The 20,499-nt window shown below is 33.5% G+C and overlaps 3 protein-coding genes across 3 annotated transcripts; 2 read left to right on the forward strand and 1 right to left on the reverse strand.

The window, feature by feature from the left end:
* Positions 1-6,116: 6,116 nt before the first annotated feature.
* On the forward strand, positions 6,117-7,908 carry LOC106381347 (DNA-3-methyladenine glycosylase 1). The gene is made up of 3 exons (XM_013821251.3): positions 6,117-6,686; positions 6,801-6,858; positions 7,154-7,908. The coding sequence occupies exons 1-3, from the start codon at positions 6,296-6,298 to the stop codon at positions 7,638-7,640; spliced, it is 936 nt and encodes a 311-aa protein (XP_013676705.1). The 5' UTR covers positions 6,117-6,295; the 3' UTR covers positions 7,641-7,908.
* Positions 7,909-8,640: 732 nt separating this feature from the next.
* On the reverse strand, positions 8,641-11,013 carry LOC106351447 (aspartic proteinase NANA, chloroplast). The gene is made up of 2 exons (XM_013791252.3): positions 10,379-11,013; positions 8,641-9,591 (listed from the first exon to the last, which is right to left on the reverse strand). Exons 1-2 carry the CDS (start codon positions 10,885-10,887, stop codon positions 8,766-8,768), a joined length of 1,335 nt encoding a protein of 444 aa, XP_013646706.1. The 5' UTR covers positions 10,888-11,013; the 3' UTR covers positions 8,641-8,765.
* A 6,070-nt stretch (positions 11,014-17,083) lies between these two features.
* On the forward strand, positions 17,084-20,344 carry LOC106381356 (serine/threonine-protein kinase AGC1-5-like). Its single transcript, XM_013821260.3, has 4 exons — positions 17,084-17,369; positions 17,449-17,517; positions 17,592-18,463; positions 19,008-20,344. Exons 3-4 carry the CDS (start codon positions 17,628-17,630, stop codon positions 19,888-19,890), a joined length of 1,719 nt encoding a protein of 572 aa, XP_013676714.1. The 5' UTR covers positions 17,084-17,369; positions 17,449-17,517; positions 17,592-17,627; the 3' UTR covers positions 19,891-20,344.
* Positions 20,345-20,499: the final 155 nt, after the last annotated feature.

Consider the following 20,499-nt stretch of genomic DNA (forward strand, 5'->3'; position numbering starts at 1 on the left):
GTTCAATTGTTTTTATCAATTAATTTAGTAAAACTTCATAATACTCCCTAAATCGATGGAATAACCACTATAAAATTATTATTTTTTGGTAAACGGAGACGACAAAGGCTCCAAACCTCTTTGAACATCATCATATGTTAGTGCAGGATGCAACTAGGCATTAAAACAATATTTTCATATTTTTTGAAATTTTCTCAAAATCTATGGGCTAACCCCTACAAAAATATTGAGTTTTTGGTAAATATTTTATATACTGAAGCCTATAATCTTTAGTGTTGTTTTAAAATTTCTACCATATTCTACATTTGTATTAATGTATGCTAAACTCTTTTTCATGGTAAATGAGCATCGTTCAATTGTTTTTATCAATTAATTTAGTAAAACTTCATAATACTCCCTAAATCGATGGAATAACCACTATAAAATTATTATTTTCTTGATAAACGGAGACGACAAAGGCTCCAAACCTCTTTGAACATCATCATATGTTAGTGCAGGATGCAACTAGGCATTAAAACAATATTGTCATATTTTTTGAAATTTTCTCAAAATCTATGGGCTAACCCCTACAAAAATATTGAGTTTTTGGTAAATACTTTATATACTGAAGCCTATAATCTTTAGTGTTGTTTTAAAATTTCTACCATATTCTACATTTGTATTAATGTATGCTAAACTCTTTTTCATGGTAAATGAGCATCGTTCAATTGTTTTTATCAATTAATTTAGTAAAACTTCATAATACTCCCTAAATCGATGGAATAACCACTATAAAATTATTATTTTCTTGATAAACGGAGACGACAAAGGCTCCAAACCTCTTTGAACATCATCATATGTTAGTGCAGGATGCAACTAGGCATTAAAACAATATTTCATATTTTTGAAATTTTCTCAAAATCTATGGGCTAACCCCTACAAAAATATTGAGTTTTTGGTAAATACTTTATATACTGAAGCCTATAATCTTTAGTGTTGTTTTAAAATTTCTACCATATTCTACATTTGTATTAATGTATGCTAAACTCTTTTTCATGGTAAATGAGCATCGTTCAATTGTTTTTATCAATTAATTTAGTAAAACTTCATAATACTCCCTAAATCGATGGAATAACCACTATAAAATTATTATTTTCTTGATAAACGGAGACGACAAAGGCTCCAAACCTCTTTGAACATCATCATATGTTAGTGCAGGATGCAACTAGGCATTAAAACAATATTGTCATATTTTTTGAAATTTTCTCAAAATCTATGGGCTAACCCCTACAAAAATATTGAGTTTTGGTAAATATTTATATACTGAAGCCTATAATCTTTAGTGTTGTTTTAAAATTTCTACCATATTCTACATTTGTATTAATGTATGCTAAACTCTTTTTCATGGTAAATGAGCATCGTTCAATTGTTTTTATCAATTAATTTAGTAAAACTTCATAATACTCCCTAAATCGATGGAATAACCACTATAAATTTTATTTTCTTGATAAACGGAGACGACAAAGGCTCCAAACCTCTTTGAACATCATCATATGTTAGTGCAGGATGAAACTAGGCATTAAAACAATATTTTCATATTTTTTGAAATTTTCTCAAAATCTATGGGCTAACCCCTACAAAAATATTGAGTTTTTGGTAAATATTTATATACTAAAGCCTATAACTTTAGTGTTGTTTTAAAATTTCTACCATATTCTACATTTGTATTAATGTATGCTAAACTCTTTTTCATGGTAAATGAGCATCGTTCAATTGTTTTTATCAATTAATTTAGTAAAACTTCATAATACTCCCTAAATCGATGGAATAACCACTATAAATTATGATTTTCTTGATAAACGGAGACGACAAAGGCTCCAAACCTCTTTGAACATCATCATATGTTAGTGCAGGATGCAACTAGGCATTAAAACAATATTGTCATATTTTTTGAAATTTTCTCAAAATCTATGGGCTAACCCCTACAAATATATTGAGTTTTTGGTAAATACTTTATATACTGAAGCCTATAATCTTTAGTGTTGTTTTAAAATTTCTACCATATTCTACATTTGTATTAATGTATGCTAAACTCTTTTTCATGGTAAATGAGCATCGTTCAATTGTTTTTATCAATTAATTTAGTAAAACTTCATAATACTCCTAAATCGATGGAATAACCACTATAAAATTATTATTTTCTTGATAAACGGAGACGACAAAGGCTCCAAACCTCTTTGAACATCATCATATGTTAGTGCAGGATGCAACTAGGCATTAAAACAATATTGTCATATTTTTTGAAATTTTCTCAAAATCTATGGGCTAACCCCTACAAAAATATTGAGTTTTTGGTAAATACTTTATATACTGAAGCCTATAATCTTTAGTGTTGTTTTAAAATTTCTACCATATTCTACATTTGTATTAATGTATGCTAAACTCTTTTTCATGGTAAATGAGCATCGTTCAATTGTTTTTATCAATTAATTTAGTAAAACTTCATAATACTCCCTAAATCGATGGAATAACAACTATAAAATTATTATTTTCTTGATAAACGGAGACGACAAAGGCTCCAAACCTCTTTGAACATCATCATATGTTAGTGCAGGATGCAACTAGGCATTAAAAAAATATTGTCATATTTTTTGAAATTTTATCAAAATCTATGGGCTAACCCCTACAAAAATATTGAGTTTTTGGTAAATACTTTATATACTGAAGCCTATAATCTTTAGTGTTGTTTTAAAATTTCTACCATATTCTACATTTGTATTAATGTATGCTAAACTCTTTTTCATGGTAAATGAGCATTGTTCAATTGTTTTTATCAATTAATTTAGTAAAACTTCATAATACTCCCTAAATCGATGGAATAACCACTATAAAATTATTATTTTCTTGATAAACGGAGACGACAAAGGCTCCAAACCTCTTTGAACATCATCATATGTTAGTGCAGGATGCAACTAGGCATTAAAACAATATTGTCATATTTTTTGAAATTTTCTCAAAATCTATGGGCTAACAACCCTACAAAAATATTGAGTTTTTGGTAAATACTTTATATACTGAAGCCTATAATCTTTAGTGTTGTTTTAAAATTTCTACCATATTCTACATTTGTATTAATGTATGCTAAACTCTTTTTCATGGTAAATGAGCATCGTTCAATTTTTTTTATCAATTAATTTAGTAAAACTTCATAATACTCCCTAAATCGATGGAATAACCACTATAAAATTATTATTTTCTTGATAAACGGAGACGACAAAGGCTCCAAAACTCTTTGAACATCATCATATGTTAGTGCAGGATGCAACTAGGCATTAAAACAATATTGTCATATTTTTTGAAATTTTCTCAAAATCTATGGGTCCCTACAAATATATTGACTTTTTGGTAAATACTTTATATACTGAAACCTATAATCTTTAGTATTGTTTTAAAATTTCTACCATATTGTACATTTGTATTAATGTATGTTAAACTCTTTTTCATGGTAAATGAAGCATCGTTCAATTGTTTTATCAATTAATTTAGTAACACTTCATAATACTCCCTAAATCGATGGAATAACCACTATAAAATTATTATTTTCTTGATAAACGGAGACGACAAAGGCTCCAAACCTCTTTGAACATCATCATATGTTAGTGCAGGATGCAACTAGGCATTAAAACAATATTGTCATATTTTTTGAAATTTTCTCAAAATATATGGGCTAACCCCCTACAAAAATATTAAGTTTTTGGTAAATACTTTATATACTGAAGCCTATAATCTTTAGTGTTGTTTTAAAATTTCTACGGTATTCTACATTAGTATTAATTTATTTAAAGCTTTTTTTCATGGTATATGAGCATCGTTCAATTTTATTTATCAACTAATTTAGTAAAACTTCATAATACTCCTTAAATCGATGGAATAACCACTATAAAATTATTATTTTCTTGATAAACGGAGACGACAAAGGCTCCAAACTTCTTTGAACATCATCATATGTTAGTGAAGGATGCAACTAGAGATTAAAACAATATTGTCATATTTTTTGAAATTTTTTCAAAATCTATGGGCTAACCCCTACAAAAATATTGAGTTTTTGGTAAATACTTTATATACTGAAGCCTATAATCTTTAGTGTTGTTTTAAATTTTTTACCATATTCTACATTTGTATTAATGTATGCTAAACTCTTTTTCATGGTAAATGAGCATCGTTCATTTTTTTTATTAATTAATTTGTAAAACTTCATAATACTCCCTAAATCGATGGAATAACCACTATAAAATTATTATTTTCTTGATAAACGGAGACAACAAAGGCTTCAAACCTCTTTGAACATCATCAAATGTTAGTGAAGGATGCAACTAGGCATTAAAACAATATTTTCATATTTTTAAAAAATTTCTCAAAATCTATGGGCTAACCCGTACAAATATTTTTTGCAACAATTTAAGTTTTAAAATACCGCCCATTCGAGCGGGTCCAAATCTAGTTTATTACTTACTAATCAGTGTTTACTATTTCTAAATGGATATATATCGAGGATATGTTGAACCACATGGTCTGTCTCTTAAACTCTTATCTTATCTCCTTCGTATATAGTAAACGCTTTTCAAGGTTAAGCCAATTCTTTTTTTTTTTTTTTTTTTTTTTTTTTTAACCTGGGGGTATCCCAGGCCCATGGAGAGGCCCAGACTAATCCCCAAGGGGAGGTGCAGCCCACGGATAGACCCTCTCTCCGGGTATTCAAATGGGCCCTAAAGCATGGGCCCATATCCGTGTTGGGTGACCAGGATAATTGTGACTTAGTTTCGCACAGCAGGTGGATCGAACCTGAAACATGTTGGTGTCTCAGCCCCGTCTCCTTACCACTCGACCACAATCACCCGGTCAAAGTTAAGCCAATTCTTTTTCTTTCTTTTTTGAAAAGTATGCCAATTCTTATTTTTCCGTTCAATATACTATTATCTTTTTGTTCTGTAAGTTTTATAAACTGCAATGCACATATACAAAATATTACATGAACAGATAGAAGGATCCAGTGAAACAATTTATAAAGAAAAAAACAATTTCCACACTTTTTTGTTTAACTCAAAATTCACACTCAGTATTGTTATCTATCTATCTATACTATTATTTGCGAAGTAAATTTTTGGAATCGAGGTCTCACGCTAAAAATTAGAGTGGTTAATTTCGTTTATACCCTTAATGAATAAAATGTATAACTAAATTAAAAAATAAAAATGAAATTTAATTTAATTTATTTGATTAGATAATTGATTAAAATTAATAATAGTAAGAATTATCCAAAATCTAAAAATATAATTTTAAAAAGAGATAATTTATGTATATATTGTATTGTTATCTGAAAAAATCTATTAGTAAGAAGTTAAAAATATGAATTATATAACTAAATACTAATCAAATAAAATTCTTAATTATATAATTAAAAATAGAATATTGAATTATCCAAAATCTAAAAATATAATTTCTATATATATATATATATATTGTATTGTTATCAGAAAAAGTATTTTAGTAAAAAGTTAAAAAATAAATTATATAATTAAATACTAATCAAATAATATTTTTTAATTATATAATTAAAAATATAATATTAAGTTATTTTAAAATTTATTTTAGTATAATAAATATAGTGTACCAAGAACTTTTCAAAAATTATGAAAATGTTTAAGCCCGCATTGCGGACAAAATACCTAGTTATAAACTATTTAGTAAATTTATATTATAAAATAGCTATTTAACAAATATGCTATGAAAAAGTTAGAAATCGAGAAGGACTATATATATATATATATATATATATATATTTGGATTTAACGCGTGTGACAAAAAATTCATGAATAAAGGACGGAAGCCGAAAATAATACAGGACAGATTATTGAAGTACCAAAAGAAAAAGTAAACAGAAATAGTTAGGGGGGAGACTTAAAGGTCAGTAGGTCACATGTGATGTGATTTGATGGCATCAAATTATATGTGCACATGCAGTGCCTCTAACTCTTTTCTAGATTCCTTTTCTTTGTAGCTTCTTTTTTTTGCTAAAATACTTTGTTGTTGCTTCTTGTAATTTGATTCTTTAATACCCACACGGTTTTAGTTTTAGAATAATGTTCCAATCGGTAAAATGTGTACATATTATTACCCTTGTTATATATATAGGTAGACAATCACTTGCTCCTCTCTATTCCATATATCATCATCATTTAAACACAACACTGCTCTCTCATTACTACATCTCTTCTTTCATCCACCACCGTATAACTTAAGAGTTGATATAGAGAACATGAGCAGAACGGAGACAGTGGGCTTGACCAGAAGAGGAATGTTGCAGTCAAGTAGTTGCAATCGCCTTGTGAACTGTTCTGAGTCCTTCAAGAGGAACAGTGTGATTAGCAACGGTGGTTCAGCTAAAGTGAGAGGAAGCTTGGAGCGCAAGAAATCCAAGAGTTTTAAGGAAGGAGAAAGCTATCCTTCTTGTCTCATAACGGAGGCTCCTGGGAGTATAGCCGCCGTGAGGAGGGAGGAAGTGGCTGCACAACAAGCCCTAAGGAAACTGAAGATCGCTCATTACGGCAGATCCAAGTCAACCCTATCTAATAACTCCTCCAAAGTTGTCCCTCTTATTAACCCTCAACCTCATTCCCAGAGATGCAGCTTCCTCACCCCTACTTCTGGTATATACTCCTTTCATTATATTCTTTTTTTTTCTTTCATTTAAGTTTGTTCTTTTTTATAAATTGCAATATGCTAGTCTCTCTTCAATCTTCTGATTTTTATGTCATTTTCAGATCCTGTTTACGTTGCCTACCATGATGAAGAATGGGGAGTCCCTGTCCATGATGACAAGTGCGTTACATAATGGTGTTTTTATTGCAATTCATTACTATCACTTATTAGTTATTACCACCAAAATTCTATAGTTGCAAAAATCCCACTTATTTTAGGTTAAAAGTCTTCTAAAACCTAAAAAGTAGGATTGACTCCTAAATGATCTGGTAACCTACTAAACTCTTAAACCTATATTCTTTAATATATTTGAAGCTAAAAGTGATTAGAGTTTTATTTTCTCTTTATCTTCTATATCATTATATTTTATTAATTTCATCTTTGTCAAACAAGAAACTAATTATCTTAATTCCAGGACCTTGTTCGAACTGCTAACCCTTAGTGGCGCACAAGTAGGTTCTGATTGGACGTCAACTTTGAGAAAACGTCATCACTTCAGGAAGGCGTTTATGGAGTTTGAGGCGGAAGCGGTTGCCAAATTTAGCGAGAAAGAGATAAATGCAATAAGCATTGAATACAAGGTAGATATAAGCAAAGTGAGAGGTGTTGTGGAGAATGCAATAAAGATCCTCGAGGTCAAGAAAACCTTCGGGTCGCTAGAGAGATACCTTTGGGGTTTTGTGAACCATAAGCCCATCTCCACGAATTACAAGCTAGGCCACAAGATTCCTGTCAAGACTTCGAAGTCGGAGAGCATAAGTAAAGACATGGTTCGTCGAGGCTTCCGGTTCGTGGGTCCCACTGTGGTTCACTCCTTCATGCAAGCCGCTGGTTTAACCAATGACCACTTGCTCACTTGTTACCGTCACACTCCTTGCACTCTCCTGATTACTAATCCTTAATTTTTGTCTTTATTTTCTATTTGACTTAATTGAAGGTGTTTTTTTTTTAACTTTCTGGTGATTTGTGCACAACAAATATAGGTGTAGGAGAAAATGGATTGAGTGTTTTTAAATTTTTGTTTTTTGGTAATGTAAGATAAACCAGCTGGTTTAATTTGTTTTTTTTTTTTATTTACTTTTGTTTGAGTATTTTTAATCACATGTATAAGATTTTTTATGTATGTGTGGTGTCACAATTTGAAATAGTAATTGATTTTCATCGGATTAACCTTATCGTATATGACAATAAAGAAATGCATGGAAAATTTGAATATCCTCTTGGTGTTTTAAAATTTGTCTTCAAAGAATAGTAGTATAAAAGTGATGAATTGGTGATTGATTTTTGTAGAAGCAAAAAAGCATTATCATATTCACATAGCATGTGATGCTTCTCTGTCACCAATAATGATTGGATGACTTTAGTGGATACCATGATGGTACTGGTCATTGCCCATAATCTGTTTTCCCCCAACTCCAAGTTTAACTTCTTTTTACTCTTTTCCCAAGTATCAACAACAACGCTCCTCCCTCGTGGTATATTTACGATTTCCAAAAGTTTTAGTGGAAGATGTGATACTTTAATTTAAGGATGTGTTATTCTTGTTATAAAACAGAGTACTCTACAAGTTTTGCTTTAAATTCCATAAGTGCGAGAATGGGAAAAGGAAAAAAAGATCAAATATGCTTTAAGAAATGAGAAGAGAACACATGAGACTGAAACAGCGATGCATGAGATTCCTACTTTCTTCAACACGTAAAAGTGAGAGTGTGTGAACTTATTAAAGACTGAGCTAATGGAGTTTATGGGCCAAATCTCTTCTTATATCTAAACCCATTTCATCTGGTCCCTTTACGGCCAGTTTAACGGCGTAAATGTGCCTCAGGCCCGGTAATGACGAATCTAGAAAAGCAGTGGATGCGATCTAAAGATTTATAACTTGATGAACAGAAGTGCGGTAGATTAATTTAATATCAAGTGCCATATATTGCAACTTTTATAACGAACATGTTTATATATTCACTAACAATTAACAAACAATAACGGCCAATTAAATCAAAGTAATAAACACAAAGATAAATAGACAGCTAAAGACAGGTAGAAGGAGCAAAAGTCAAAGCTGAGGCCACAATATCAAACTCCCACAAATAATTCTGCTGCATTATATTACCAATGACATTAGTCCCCGGCTCTCCCGCCGACACAAACCCTAAACACTTGACTCCTGATGCAGCATCTATTAGGTAACTTCTACGGTGCGGCTCAAAACGCGCACCGCCCTTGAAATGAAACGTCAACTGCGGCAGCTTGCTCTGGTTGAACCCTGACGTGGTATCGAAACAATACTCTATTGGTAAACCTTCTGGTTTGACTCTCTTCAAACCAACAAGGTAACGCTGAAGACCCGAAACAACCGCTTTGTACGCAGCGTCAGCTAAAAACGTGAGGCTAGTTCCTGAGTCCAAGATGGTCCCACCACCTTGTGTTGCGTCCCATACTTGCATGGGGATGTCGAGCATGGTCTCTCCGAGGGAGAGTCCGATGATGTTGACGGCGTAGAAGGGAGGGATGACGTTGAGATCAAGCGGGGTGGTTCGTGTGGCGTTGAGTTTAGTGGCAGAGGAGAAGGAGGAAGAGCCGAAGATGAGATAGTTGGATACGTTTTTGTTGGAGAGATGGTCAACGAGGCAGTAGGAGAATTTGCCACCGAAGACATTAGTGGCTTTCGAAGTGAATGAGTAATCACTCAAGGCTAAACCAAGCACTCCATCGGCTCCACGAAAGCTATCTCCACTGAAGGAGTTGGTGCAACCTACGAGTACACCGGGGAGTCTAGCAACACGACCATTGGTGAGACGAACTGTGAATGTCTCCTTCCCAAACACGCCTTGTGCTGCTGACCCGTCCACGTATCTGTTTCCACCCGATCAATCTTAGTGTTGATTAGTAAGAACGCAGTAACATGGATTATTATGGGGTTTAGTTACAATAAAGAGAGGGTGGAATTTAATTTATGTATGGCTCAAACGGCAAACCTAACTCACAAGTCACGCAATAAGTGACATTTATGTAATGTGATGAATTGTAGCTCAAGACACATTTAATATCACCCCCTTCTCCTTATGCACTTGCATCTAAATCTATATGGCTCCCCTGAGTTTTCTAAATACTGTATATATTTCATTTTAATTTCTTTTTTATATTTTTAGTGCAAATTTTCCAGTTGTTATCTTTATAATAATATCAAACAAAACAATGTATTTAATAAAACAGAAAATTATTTTAAAATTTTAATCAAAAACCTTAGACGACAATTATTATGAAATATAGAAAGTAATTAAAAAAAAAACAATACAAGAGTTTTTTTCCAGGACGAAATTATATTTGAACCTATGCACATCCATACCTAATGGTCACAAGAAAGAGAGGTCACTCTCCTTGTCTCATTGATGACCACCCAAATTTTCACTAAATATCTTCTCTCTAAACACAAACACACACACAATCCCTTAAAGAGTAAGTTGTGTTCCTAAATCCTAATAATAATGTCTGTAATTAAGTTCCACCATCAACATCACTTCTTCTTTGGTATATGATCCTTAATCAACTCCTAATTAAACTCTACCTAATTCACATTTGCTACCGTTGAATATCGATAATGCAACCACCACCATCAAGAGAGATTGTTTATATTAATTACCTGTAATCGTATGAGCATGGAGTTGAAGGTGTAGGGCAGCTAGAGAGGGAGAAGAGATTCATGAGATCGACTTTACAAGTCTGAGTCAAGCATCCGATTCTGCTGAAACTCGAAGACTCCTCTGCTCTGAACACTCGACGGTTCTCTGTTTTTCCTTTCCCGCGGAACCTGCAGTTCACCCACGTCAGCTCGCTCCCGGTGTCCACCACCACTCTGAACCTTTTCGCCGGGGTACCGACTCTGATCTCGGCGAAATACTGAGCCGCTCCGTAGTCGAAACCTGATCTCAGAGTTAGCCTCGCTCCACCGTTGGTTGCTGTTGTCCGTTTGTGAGAAATGAGGCTGTGGCGTTTCTGGTCCGAGCCGATAATGTCTCCAATGCGACGGACAGAAGTCGGGAAGAGAGTGTCCCTGTGTGTCATCTCGAGACGCATCACCGTGGAATCTGCGGCGGAGATTAGGAGCAGTGTCGTGAGGAGACACAAGAGAGCTGCTCTAGTTCTCTTCATTTTGGTCCTCTCGTTTTGGGTCTCTGTTTTCTAAAACAGAGTATTTATATACATTGAGGAAGAGTTGAAAACAAACGCCTTTCTCTCTCTCTCTCTTTTTTTAATTATAAAGTTTTAACTTCTAATAATCCGAAAATCAAAATCTAAAGAACTAAAATTCCGAAAATCAAAAACCATAAAATACTTTAGAAGCTAAGAACATTTTCCTTTTGATTTTTAGATTTAGTCTTATTAATTTCCTTTTACTTACATATAACAATTAAACTATTTATCTGGCCTAGTTTGACTAATCGGTTATTTAAAAACGGTTATCAACATTACTCATGGAGATTATTATAAATTTTAATGTTAAATTATTATATATCCAATATATAATTCTAAGAGAATAAATAAGGGATAATTTCACTATCCATTTTTTTTTTCATTTATTATCTCAAATTCAACGATAACAATAAAAAATAAAGGTTCAAAACTTGGAAAGTTTGGCTAATGGTCAACAATGGCAAAATTAATAAGCTTTATATGAAATTATTTTGTTTTAACTTATTTTATGACATAATTATTTAACAAATACTCTAATATTTTATGTTACAGCTTCGAGTTGACATTACATTTATGCAAAAAAATTACGGTTCGAGATTTTGAAAAGAAAACGATCAAGCACATAACAGAAGGTTAGTCAGTTGCCTCTTATTTTATGACACACTTGTTTAACAAATCGTCCAATGTTTTATGTTACGGTTTCGAGTTGAAGTTACATTATTGCGAGAGCAATTTTTACTTTTATTCATTAAAGTGAATGCATCTAAATTTACATTTTTGAGATTTTGAAAAAAGAATGTAAAAAAATCTAGCACTTTAAATAAGGGTTAGTACTAGGGCTGGGCAAATAAACCGAACCCGAAAACCCGAACCCGAAAACCCGAACCGAATCCGATCCGATAAAAATGAATCCGAACCGATCCAAACCCGACGTAAATACCGAATGGATTTTGTTTTGTGGTATTTCGGGTTATGGGTATTATCCGAACCGAACCCGAATCTAAATGGATATCCGATAGAACCCGAAACATTCAAAACCTCGAAAAGATCTTGTACCAAACATGATCTTAATTCCTAATATGTATCCAAAATACACTAAGAAATATTGAACATCTAAAATACTTATCTAAAAATACTTATCTATTACACGAAGGTTGGTGGTTCTATTGCATGAAGGTTGGTGGTTCTATTACATGAAGGTTGATGGTTGAAGATGGCCGTTGAATCTTGAAGTATTTAGATTTTGATTTTGTTTTCGTTAAACAATGTTTCTCATTTCATGAGAACTTGGTTTTCATTTTATGCTTTTATTTATTTGGTTTTCTTTTTATCAGTAAATATGTTTACTTTTCGTTTGATTTTGAATGATCACGGTTGATGTTTCTTATTTTTGAATCGATTTTTACTTACGTTTTGGTTACAAAATAGGTACAAATTAGGTATTTTAAAACTGAAGAACAGATTTTACTCATGTTTTGGTTATAAAATAGGTAAAAATCAGGTATGTTTAAACCGAAAAACCGATTGAGACCCGAACCCGAAAATATATTGGGTTGTACCGGTTCTTTGAAGATTTACTAACCCGATCCGAACCCGATAGAACCCGAACCGAACTTTCATATAATCCGAATGTGGCTGATTTTGATAAACCCGAAAAACCGAAACCCAATTAGATAAAACCGAAACCCGTTTGGGACCCCGAATGCCCAGACCTAGTTAGTACTACTGGTTAAAACTAGCGTTTTAAAAAAAAAAAACTGAAGCAGTTTCTTGTTATTTATGAGAGTCCACAGGCCAGAAGGCAGAAACTGAAGGTAACAACAATTCAAAGGTAACTAAGAGTAACACTAACAACAAAACAAAAACAAACAAAAAAATCGTTGGATATGATTGGCCAATTGGGGTTAGGTATATGAAATATTTGAATGGAGGATATACGTAAGGAGAAGATGCTAGCTAGGGACAGAGAGTCAAACTCACAAGGGCAAGAGAAAATTTCCAGTTGTCATATAGTCATTGGTTAGCTGTTGCACTCTTGGATTCTTTTAGAAATCATATAGATTTTATATTCGTCGGTTCAGATTTCAAACTAAAAAAACTGTATTAAATCTTGAAAAATAAAAATAATGTATATATATATAGAGAGAGAGAGAGGAGAGCTGCATTACAATACATGAGAAACATATATTGGATTATCCAAATCGAGAGATAGATGCGTGTACACTGCGATGCGTTGAACTCCAATCCAAGCCACCGTACTGCTTAATTATTGTCCAATTTACTTTTTCAGTTATATGGTATTTCATATTTGTTCATCAACTAATATCATAACAAGACAAAAATATAAGTGAATTTTCAATAAAACTTTTAAAATTTCAACTAAGCAAATGGTAGTATGGTGGTAAAAGAGAACTTTCCATCAGTCATGGATTTTTACTATGTACTAAATTGTTATTCTATTGTCTTACGATACGAATTTATTTAAAAACCTTGAACTAGAATATTTGTCGATATCAATGAATTTAGATTTCCGTCTAGACACCCACCATTATAAAAAAAAACTTTTAAAATCTCAGGACAGTTATAATAAGTATATCAAAAAAGCAGTGAAATCTGTTTATTGTGTTAGTCATTGGTATCACCGAATGTCTTAATTGAGATTATAAAAGTTATAAAGCGATTGATAGTAGAAAATCCTAACTGCTCAGAAAATATGTAACGAACGACAATGACAGTAGAGGAAAAGAGATTAATTCAAACTGCCAGTCTGCACCGAATAATTGTATACCATTATAACAGTCTTAAGGTGACGACAAAAAAATAATTTATTAACAACCCTAAAGACTTCATGCACGGCCTCACGCTGCTACTTGCATTATCTTAATCTATGATATAGGCTTATATATAGTTTCATAGCAATTAGAGAAAAATGTATAATGAACGCGGTTTGCTTCTTAGACTTGGTTATTGTAAATTGTATATGATGTATCCACGACAAAGTACTCTATATAAATATGTATAATGTAACATTTACTAAAGGGACGTATAGACTAGCTAGCTGTTAACTTATGACAAATGGAAGTCGAGTAAACTGTTTTTAATATTTATTATTATTTATCAGAAGGTCCAATGTATTGAGAAGATTACGATATAAGGTAAAGGCAACAATGGCCGGTGTTGAATCTCTGCCGTAAGAAAAGAGAAAAACGACTTACCTAATAACAAGCAAGTAGCCATGTTACGACAAATTGTTTTGTTCGGTAGTCATGAGTTACCATTTTGGGAGGTTTTTCTATATTGTTTTGTTTTTGCCCAAAAAAAGAATAGAGTCGAGGTACTCATCAAAGAGTAAATACTTGTACAAGCAAATAATGGATCTCTGATCACTCTGAGGTTCAATTATTCTTATTTTATGTGGAACTGACATGTTTACCTTTTTAGATTAGTGTAGAACTAGCTGATAAACATGTAGGGTAGTAAGATCGGATAAAAAGAGACATACCTATATATTCGATTTTGACCCAATTTTTTTTTTTTTTTGATAGAAGGATGGAAACATATTCGAATTTTAGCTCTTTTCTCAAAAAAAAAATATATATATTCGAATTTGCCAGGATCACGTGAAGGGGTAATATTGTCGATGGTAATAATGTCATGGGTTAGTTAGACACTTAAACTAAAAGTCTTAACCATCGTTCTTTATTACCAAACGCCTCAATGGATTTTTCTAATGGAGGAAAATTTTGGGAGTAATATTGAACGCCTCACTGTTTGATCCCAATTCTCCCAACGTGTATGTCAAACGACTCAGACCTAGATCGAGATGGTGGAAAGGGCCAAACCGTTTAGATGCAATCTGTATCGAACTCAAATCTGATATAGCTAGTATGATCCTTAATTCATTCATGCTTTCTATGTTTATATCCAATATTGATCCAACATATATATAAACAACACATTTTATTTTATATATTTATTACTGAATAAAGTACATTTGCTAGTTAAAAACTTGTACATAACCAGTTTAGTTCTATTAATCTAAAGGAAAAAAAAGACAGCTAAGGTTCTACCATTCGCATGACATGAAAGTAACAACTAGATTAATCATAAAGTTTGCTAGAACAGAGACTAAATAATATTTCAGTCGTGACATGAAAGTAACAACATATTCTCATTATTAGGAGTATGATCATTCATACTTTTGTGTGTGCTTAAATCTAATATTGATTTTGTCCGTACATCACGGAAGAGTCCACTCTAAATTAAACTAGTCTATATATAAGAAAAGGATAGTTTGGAAAGTCTGAAAAATTGCAAACATGGGTTAATCAAGTTTATTTCCTTTTGGCTGAAAGAATATATTACGGTCTCACATACAATCCATCATAACATGTTTTACTCACATACTTTTTAACCAGCTGCTATAATCTACGTCCATAATTGTTATGGAACCAGTCAGTTTGTTACCACATCAACATATAATATAATAACAACTTGTGTTTTCATCTTATATATTAATTACTGACATATAGTAAATTTGCTAGTTCAAAAACTTGTACAAAACCAGTTAAATTCTATTAATCTTTAAGAAAGAAAAGATAGCAAAGGTTCAACCATTCTTATGACATGAAATTAACAATTAGATTAATCGTAAAGTTTTCTAGAGTAAATACTATTTCAGTCGTTATTAGAGTGCCGCGTTTTGCTTTGTATAAATGCGTGGACTATGTACACACGTCAGAAGAAGAACGATCGTATTTTATATTCATACCTTTATTAATTAAGAGTGTACGTACCGTATAGTATAAACGTATGGTACAAGGAAAGAGAAGGTGGTGTGTAAATTGCAATGCTATCGCGACATCATCCATACCCCGCCATTTGCTTAATTTACGGATCATATACATCTTATCTTACTTATAATTTTTTTGTTTGTATTCATCTGAACTTTTATATAATTATCTGACTTCTATTCACAAATACAACTCTTATCATTGTTTTGTAATTCGACAAAACAGTCAACTTATACCTTTTATTTTCCCTCTTTCGCTAGTGTTTCAAGTTTTTCTTTAAGATTAATTTGGAATATCCCAAATTTATGGAAGAATTCATGCTAGTTTTCAAGAAAAGGTGCAGCTTATAAGTAGATTTTTTTTTTGAATATTCAAATGAAACTCAAATATAATCTCATATATATATGACTATGTGAATGAAGTGCAAAGATTGTTTTGAATCGGATCGCTTAACTCCCCAAAGTCCATTTACCACTAGATCAATATATGCGTTTGATGGCAATACAATTTTGTTTACAAGATAGAAGTGCATGTTTAGATCATATTCACTTTTTGGAAGAAAGAACACAAACCCATCAAAATCTACCTAAATTTAGAGTCGGCTTATTTTCAGAACTTCTTAAGTTCAAGATAGGTTCAAGTAGATGTTCGAATTTTAGTTACATTCGAACTTTTGGATATGTCCGCTAATTTTATCCAAGATATTTATACCGAGATTATTCAATTATAAACGGCTATGTTTACACATAAATATGCTAAGAAAGTTTTTTTTTTTTTGTCAAGAACCATAACAGGGCTTTTCAATTAAAAATTTAATTAGATTAACTAGATTTTTTATTGAGAAGAAGAAAATATCAGTAATAACAAACTGCCTAGTCACCTATACAAAAAAACAAAGTATATATTTGGATGTCCATGTAGCTCAAAAATTGCTAATGATAGTAGATTGAGTCTAAGATTCAGGTTTATGATGATAAAAATTAAATAGGCTTTTACTAAATAAGCCCATGAAGCCATGATGTGTTGATAGATTCAGATTCATTAAGTAAACTGTAAACCACGGACAAGGAGCAAGTAGTTTGCAACTTCTTAAACTGAACTCATGGCTTCTTTTTGGATGACCGTTGCAACGGCCAAGAAGACTTGGACGCCGTCGAGAAAAATTCAAGGACATTATATTTTCTCTGTTAGTCAGAGAGAGAGACCCAAGAGAACATACATATCGATGAAGCAGAAAGAAGATGAGGAGAATGTCTAATGACCATGTGAGTTTACTATTAGACTTTTTATTTATTTTAGCTATCTCTTGTTAACAATATGTCTCTGTCAATGAACCAAATTAGGTAATAGGAAACGGTTAATTTAGACAAGAAAGAGAGGAATAAACGGCAAAAATGAAGCGTTGAGAGATGAGAGGCTAAGAACATTTCACTCCCTCCATCTCTTTTGCATCTCCTCATGTCTCTTCCTCTCTCTCTGCTTTTCCAGGCTGAGACACTATTAAGGGAATAAACCAAACTAACGTTTACAATAGACAAGCCAATTAAAGTCCTCTTTGAATCTTGGAACATTACTAATTGTTTTCTTTTAGAGTTTGTGATTCGTATTCTAGGAACTAACACTTAATGTCACATGCATTTAAACATGGTCCGTGTTCTTGATTTCTTGAAAACATTGTTTGTGTTATTATAACTAACGCATTACAATCTCTTTTTTTCCTTTTTAGAGTTTGACATGATTTGATTTTCCCTCACTTTGTCTTTTAAATCAACAAGGAAGCGTTTGATCATCTCAGGTAAAAAAAGTGATTCTAAAATATTTTGTCTCTTTGAACAAGCATCTTGAGGTTAACGAGATTGGTCCCTGCAGGCAAGAGCTGTCTTATAACCAAAAGATATTCCAAAGATGGACTTAGCTTCCAAGAAGAGCACATCTAATGACACCACCAAGGAGATAGACCCTACCTTGATACCCAAGTCACCTCACGCTCCATTTTCTCTTAAACTAGGAGACAATGTTCCGAGAAACCCTCATTTTGATCTCAAAAAGATGGATCCCCTCGTCAGACACCAACCCTCAAAGTCACCTGAACCCCCCACCGCAACCAGAGGGGGAACCAACGAGGCTGATTCAAAGCACAGCGAAGGCGATGGCTTAGGAACCAGGAAGAATCTTCCTAAAAATCTTCACTATGATCCCAAGAAGATTGTTCCATTAACCACACCTGAAACACCCTCACCAAGCGCCAGAACTCATCCTCAACGTAGGACAAAATCTCCAGACAACAAGAGAGCCCCCAGACACAATGCAGACTCTGCCTATGGTGATTGCCCTTCAGCTACACCTTTCAAGCCTCACACGGGAGGTGACGTGAGATGGGACGCCATTAACTCGGTTACTTCAAGAGGGCCTCAGATAGGTCTAGACAGCTTCAGGCTTCTGAAACGTCTAGGGTATGGGGACATAGGCAGCGTCTATCTCGCTGACTTGCAAGGGACAAGTGCGGTTTTCGCAATAAAGGTGATGGATAAGGCCTCGTTGGCTAGTAGAAACAAGTTGCCGAGGGCTCAGACCGAAAGAGAGATCTTATCCTTGCTTGATCATCCCTTCTTGCCAACGCTTTATTCTTACTTTGAGACAGATAAGCTCTACTGCCTTGTCATGGAGTTCTGCAGCGGAGGAAATCTACATTCTCTCAGACAGAAGCAGCCCAACAGGCGTTTCACAGAAGAAGCCGCGAGGTAAGACAAAAGTTCGGTCTATTTAGAGTAAGAGCTAGTCATGGCCATATTATCCCAAACCCGAACCAGAATCGAACAAAGAAAACAAAACCAGACCAAAACTTATAAAAATCTAAATGGTTCCTATTTCTCTATACCCAAAAAAAAAATGAAACCAAAGCTTGAATCGAACCGAGAACTAAACTGATATCTGAATATCCAAAATATGATTTATGTACTTAAAGTTTTAGTTATTATTTTTAAAAATAATAAATTGGAAATTATTTTCAAAAACTCATATTACCCAAATATATTTATAGGTTTTTTGAGTTCAGCTCGGATTTTGTCGGATTTTAAACGCAAGCCAAATCCAAAATGTTCTAATTGAGTTCTGTTTGAGTTTTATAAAAAATAGAAATCCGGCCAAACCTGACATTACTCGAACCGATCCGATCCAAAAAATGTTTGGTTCCTAAAAGGATCCTAAAGACCCGAACCGTAAACATGAATTCCCAGGACTAGTTGAGCTGACTTATTATCTTTTCTCTCATGAGTTTCTTTACAGGTTCTACGCGTCTGAAGTGTTACTAGCATTGGAGTACCTACACATGTTGGGAGTTGTATACAGAGACTTGAAGCCAGAGAACATTTTGGTTCGAGACGAAGGACACATAATGCTTTCAGACTTTGACCTTTCCCTCCGTTGCACCTTTAACCCCACCCTCGTGAAGTCCTCCTCCGTCTGTAGCGGAGGAGGTGCTATCCTCAACGAGGAGTTCGCCGTCAACGGCTGCATGCATCCCTCAGCCTTCCTCCCACGTCTCCTCCCTTCCAAGAAAACACGCAAAGCCAAGTCCGACTCCGGCCTTAACGGCCTCTCCATGCCAGAGCTCATGGCTGAGCCAACGGATGTACGGTCAATGTCCTTTGTGGGCACACACGAGTACTTAGCTCCAGAGATCATACGTGGCGAGGGACATGGAAGTGCTGTAGACTGGTGGACGTTCGGGATCTTCCTCTACGAGCTCTTACACGGAACAACCCCTTTCAAGGGACCAGGGAACAGAGACACGCTCCACAACGTTGTTGGTCGGCCCCTGAAGTTCCCAGACCTCCCTCACGTGAGCTCAGCCGCGCGTGATCTCATTCGCGGTCTTCTAGTGAAGGATCCTCACAGAAGAATCGCTTACACACGAGGAGCTACGGAGATAAAGCAACACCCTTTCTTTGAAGGTGTTAATTGGGCTCTGGTGCGTAGCGCTGCACCGCCGCACATTCCTGACCCTGTTGACTTGGGACCGTTGACTGCTGCTAGAGGGAAGTCCAAGGGACATGGAGGTAGTGATCACTATAATAACCCAATGAAGCCTGATGCTCAGGTCGCTTGTGCTGCTGGTCCTGCTACTCCCACTGATGATACTGCTTATGTAGACTTTGAGTACTTTTAGACACAGCAACACCCTAAGCTTGAGAGATTCTATATGTTTTTCTTGTTCATACTCTTAATTTTTTTGACTAATACAGTTTGTGCTATGTAAAGAGAAAAAAATGACTTTATTTGTCCACAAGAAAATTACTGAAGCTTTAACTAGAGATTGATTCGAATTAAAGTAGGTGGTGGGTATAAACATTAAAAATAAATAATATATTGTGTTTATAATTTTATAATTTCGAAATAATAACCATATCATAAAAAATAACCTTTCAATTTTAAATAGTTTGAAAATCAAAAGTCTTGGTATTGTATAATCTTTGAAGAGTATTGAGATATAGTGATAATTCTAAAATTTTAATTTAAGTTTCCAAAATTTTTTTTGACATAATTTGTGATTAATAAAAAACCTAAAGATTAATGAACAAAAATATATTTTATTAACACTTTCTATTTTCGTATTATTTTGTCTACCATTTTATTTTATTTAATTAGAAGTAAAATGGTTACAAAATTTCCATAATTTTTTTTTAAATCACAAATCACATTTAATTATAAGTAAAATGGTCAGACATTTTTTATTTAGTTTTTAACATAACACTCACAATTGGTTAACCAAAAATGC

This window comes from Brassica napus, chromosome A1 (genome assembly GCF_020379485.1).
Source record: "Brassica napus cultivar Da-Ae chromosome A1, Da-Ae, whole genome shotgun sequence".
NCBI lineage: Eukaryota > Viridiplantae > Streptophyta > Magnoliopsida > Brassicales > Brassicaceae > Brassica > Brassica napus.

Excerpts from the sequence above, each read along its gene's own strand:
- LOC106381347 (XM_013821251.3), top strand. The coding sequence starts at position 6,296 with ATGAGCAGAACGGAGACAGTGGGCTTGACCAGAAGAGGAATGTTGCAG. Across the intron at positions 6,687-6,800 it reads CTTCCTCACCCCTACTTCTG|ATCCTGTTTACGTTGCCTAC; the intron begins GTATATACTCCT and ends TGTCATTTTCAG. Across the intron at positions 6,859-7,153 it reads GTCCCTGTCCATGATGACAA|GACCTTGTTCGAACTGCTAA; the intron begins GTGCGTTACATA and ends TCTTAATTCCAG.
- LOC106381356 (XM_013821260.3), top strand. The coding sequence starts at position 17,628 with ATGGACTTAGCTTCCAAGAAGAGCACATCTAATGACACCACCAAGGAG. Across the intron at positions 18,464-19,007 it reads TTCACAGAAGAAGCCGCGAG|GTTCTACGCGTCTGAAGTGT; the intron begins GTAAGACAAAAG and ends GTTTCTTTACAG.
- LOC106351447 (XM_013791252.3), bottom strand. The coding sequence starts at position 10,887 with ATGAAGAGAACTAGAGCAGCTCTCTTGTGTCTCCTCACGACACTGCTC. Across the intron at positions 9,592-10,378 it reads CCATGCTCATACGATTACAG|ATACGTGGACGGGTCAGCAG; the intron begins GTAATTAATATA and ends GGGTGGAAACAG.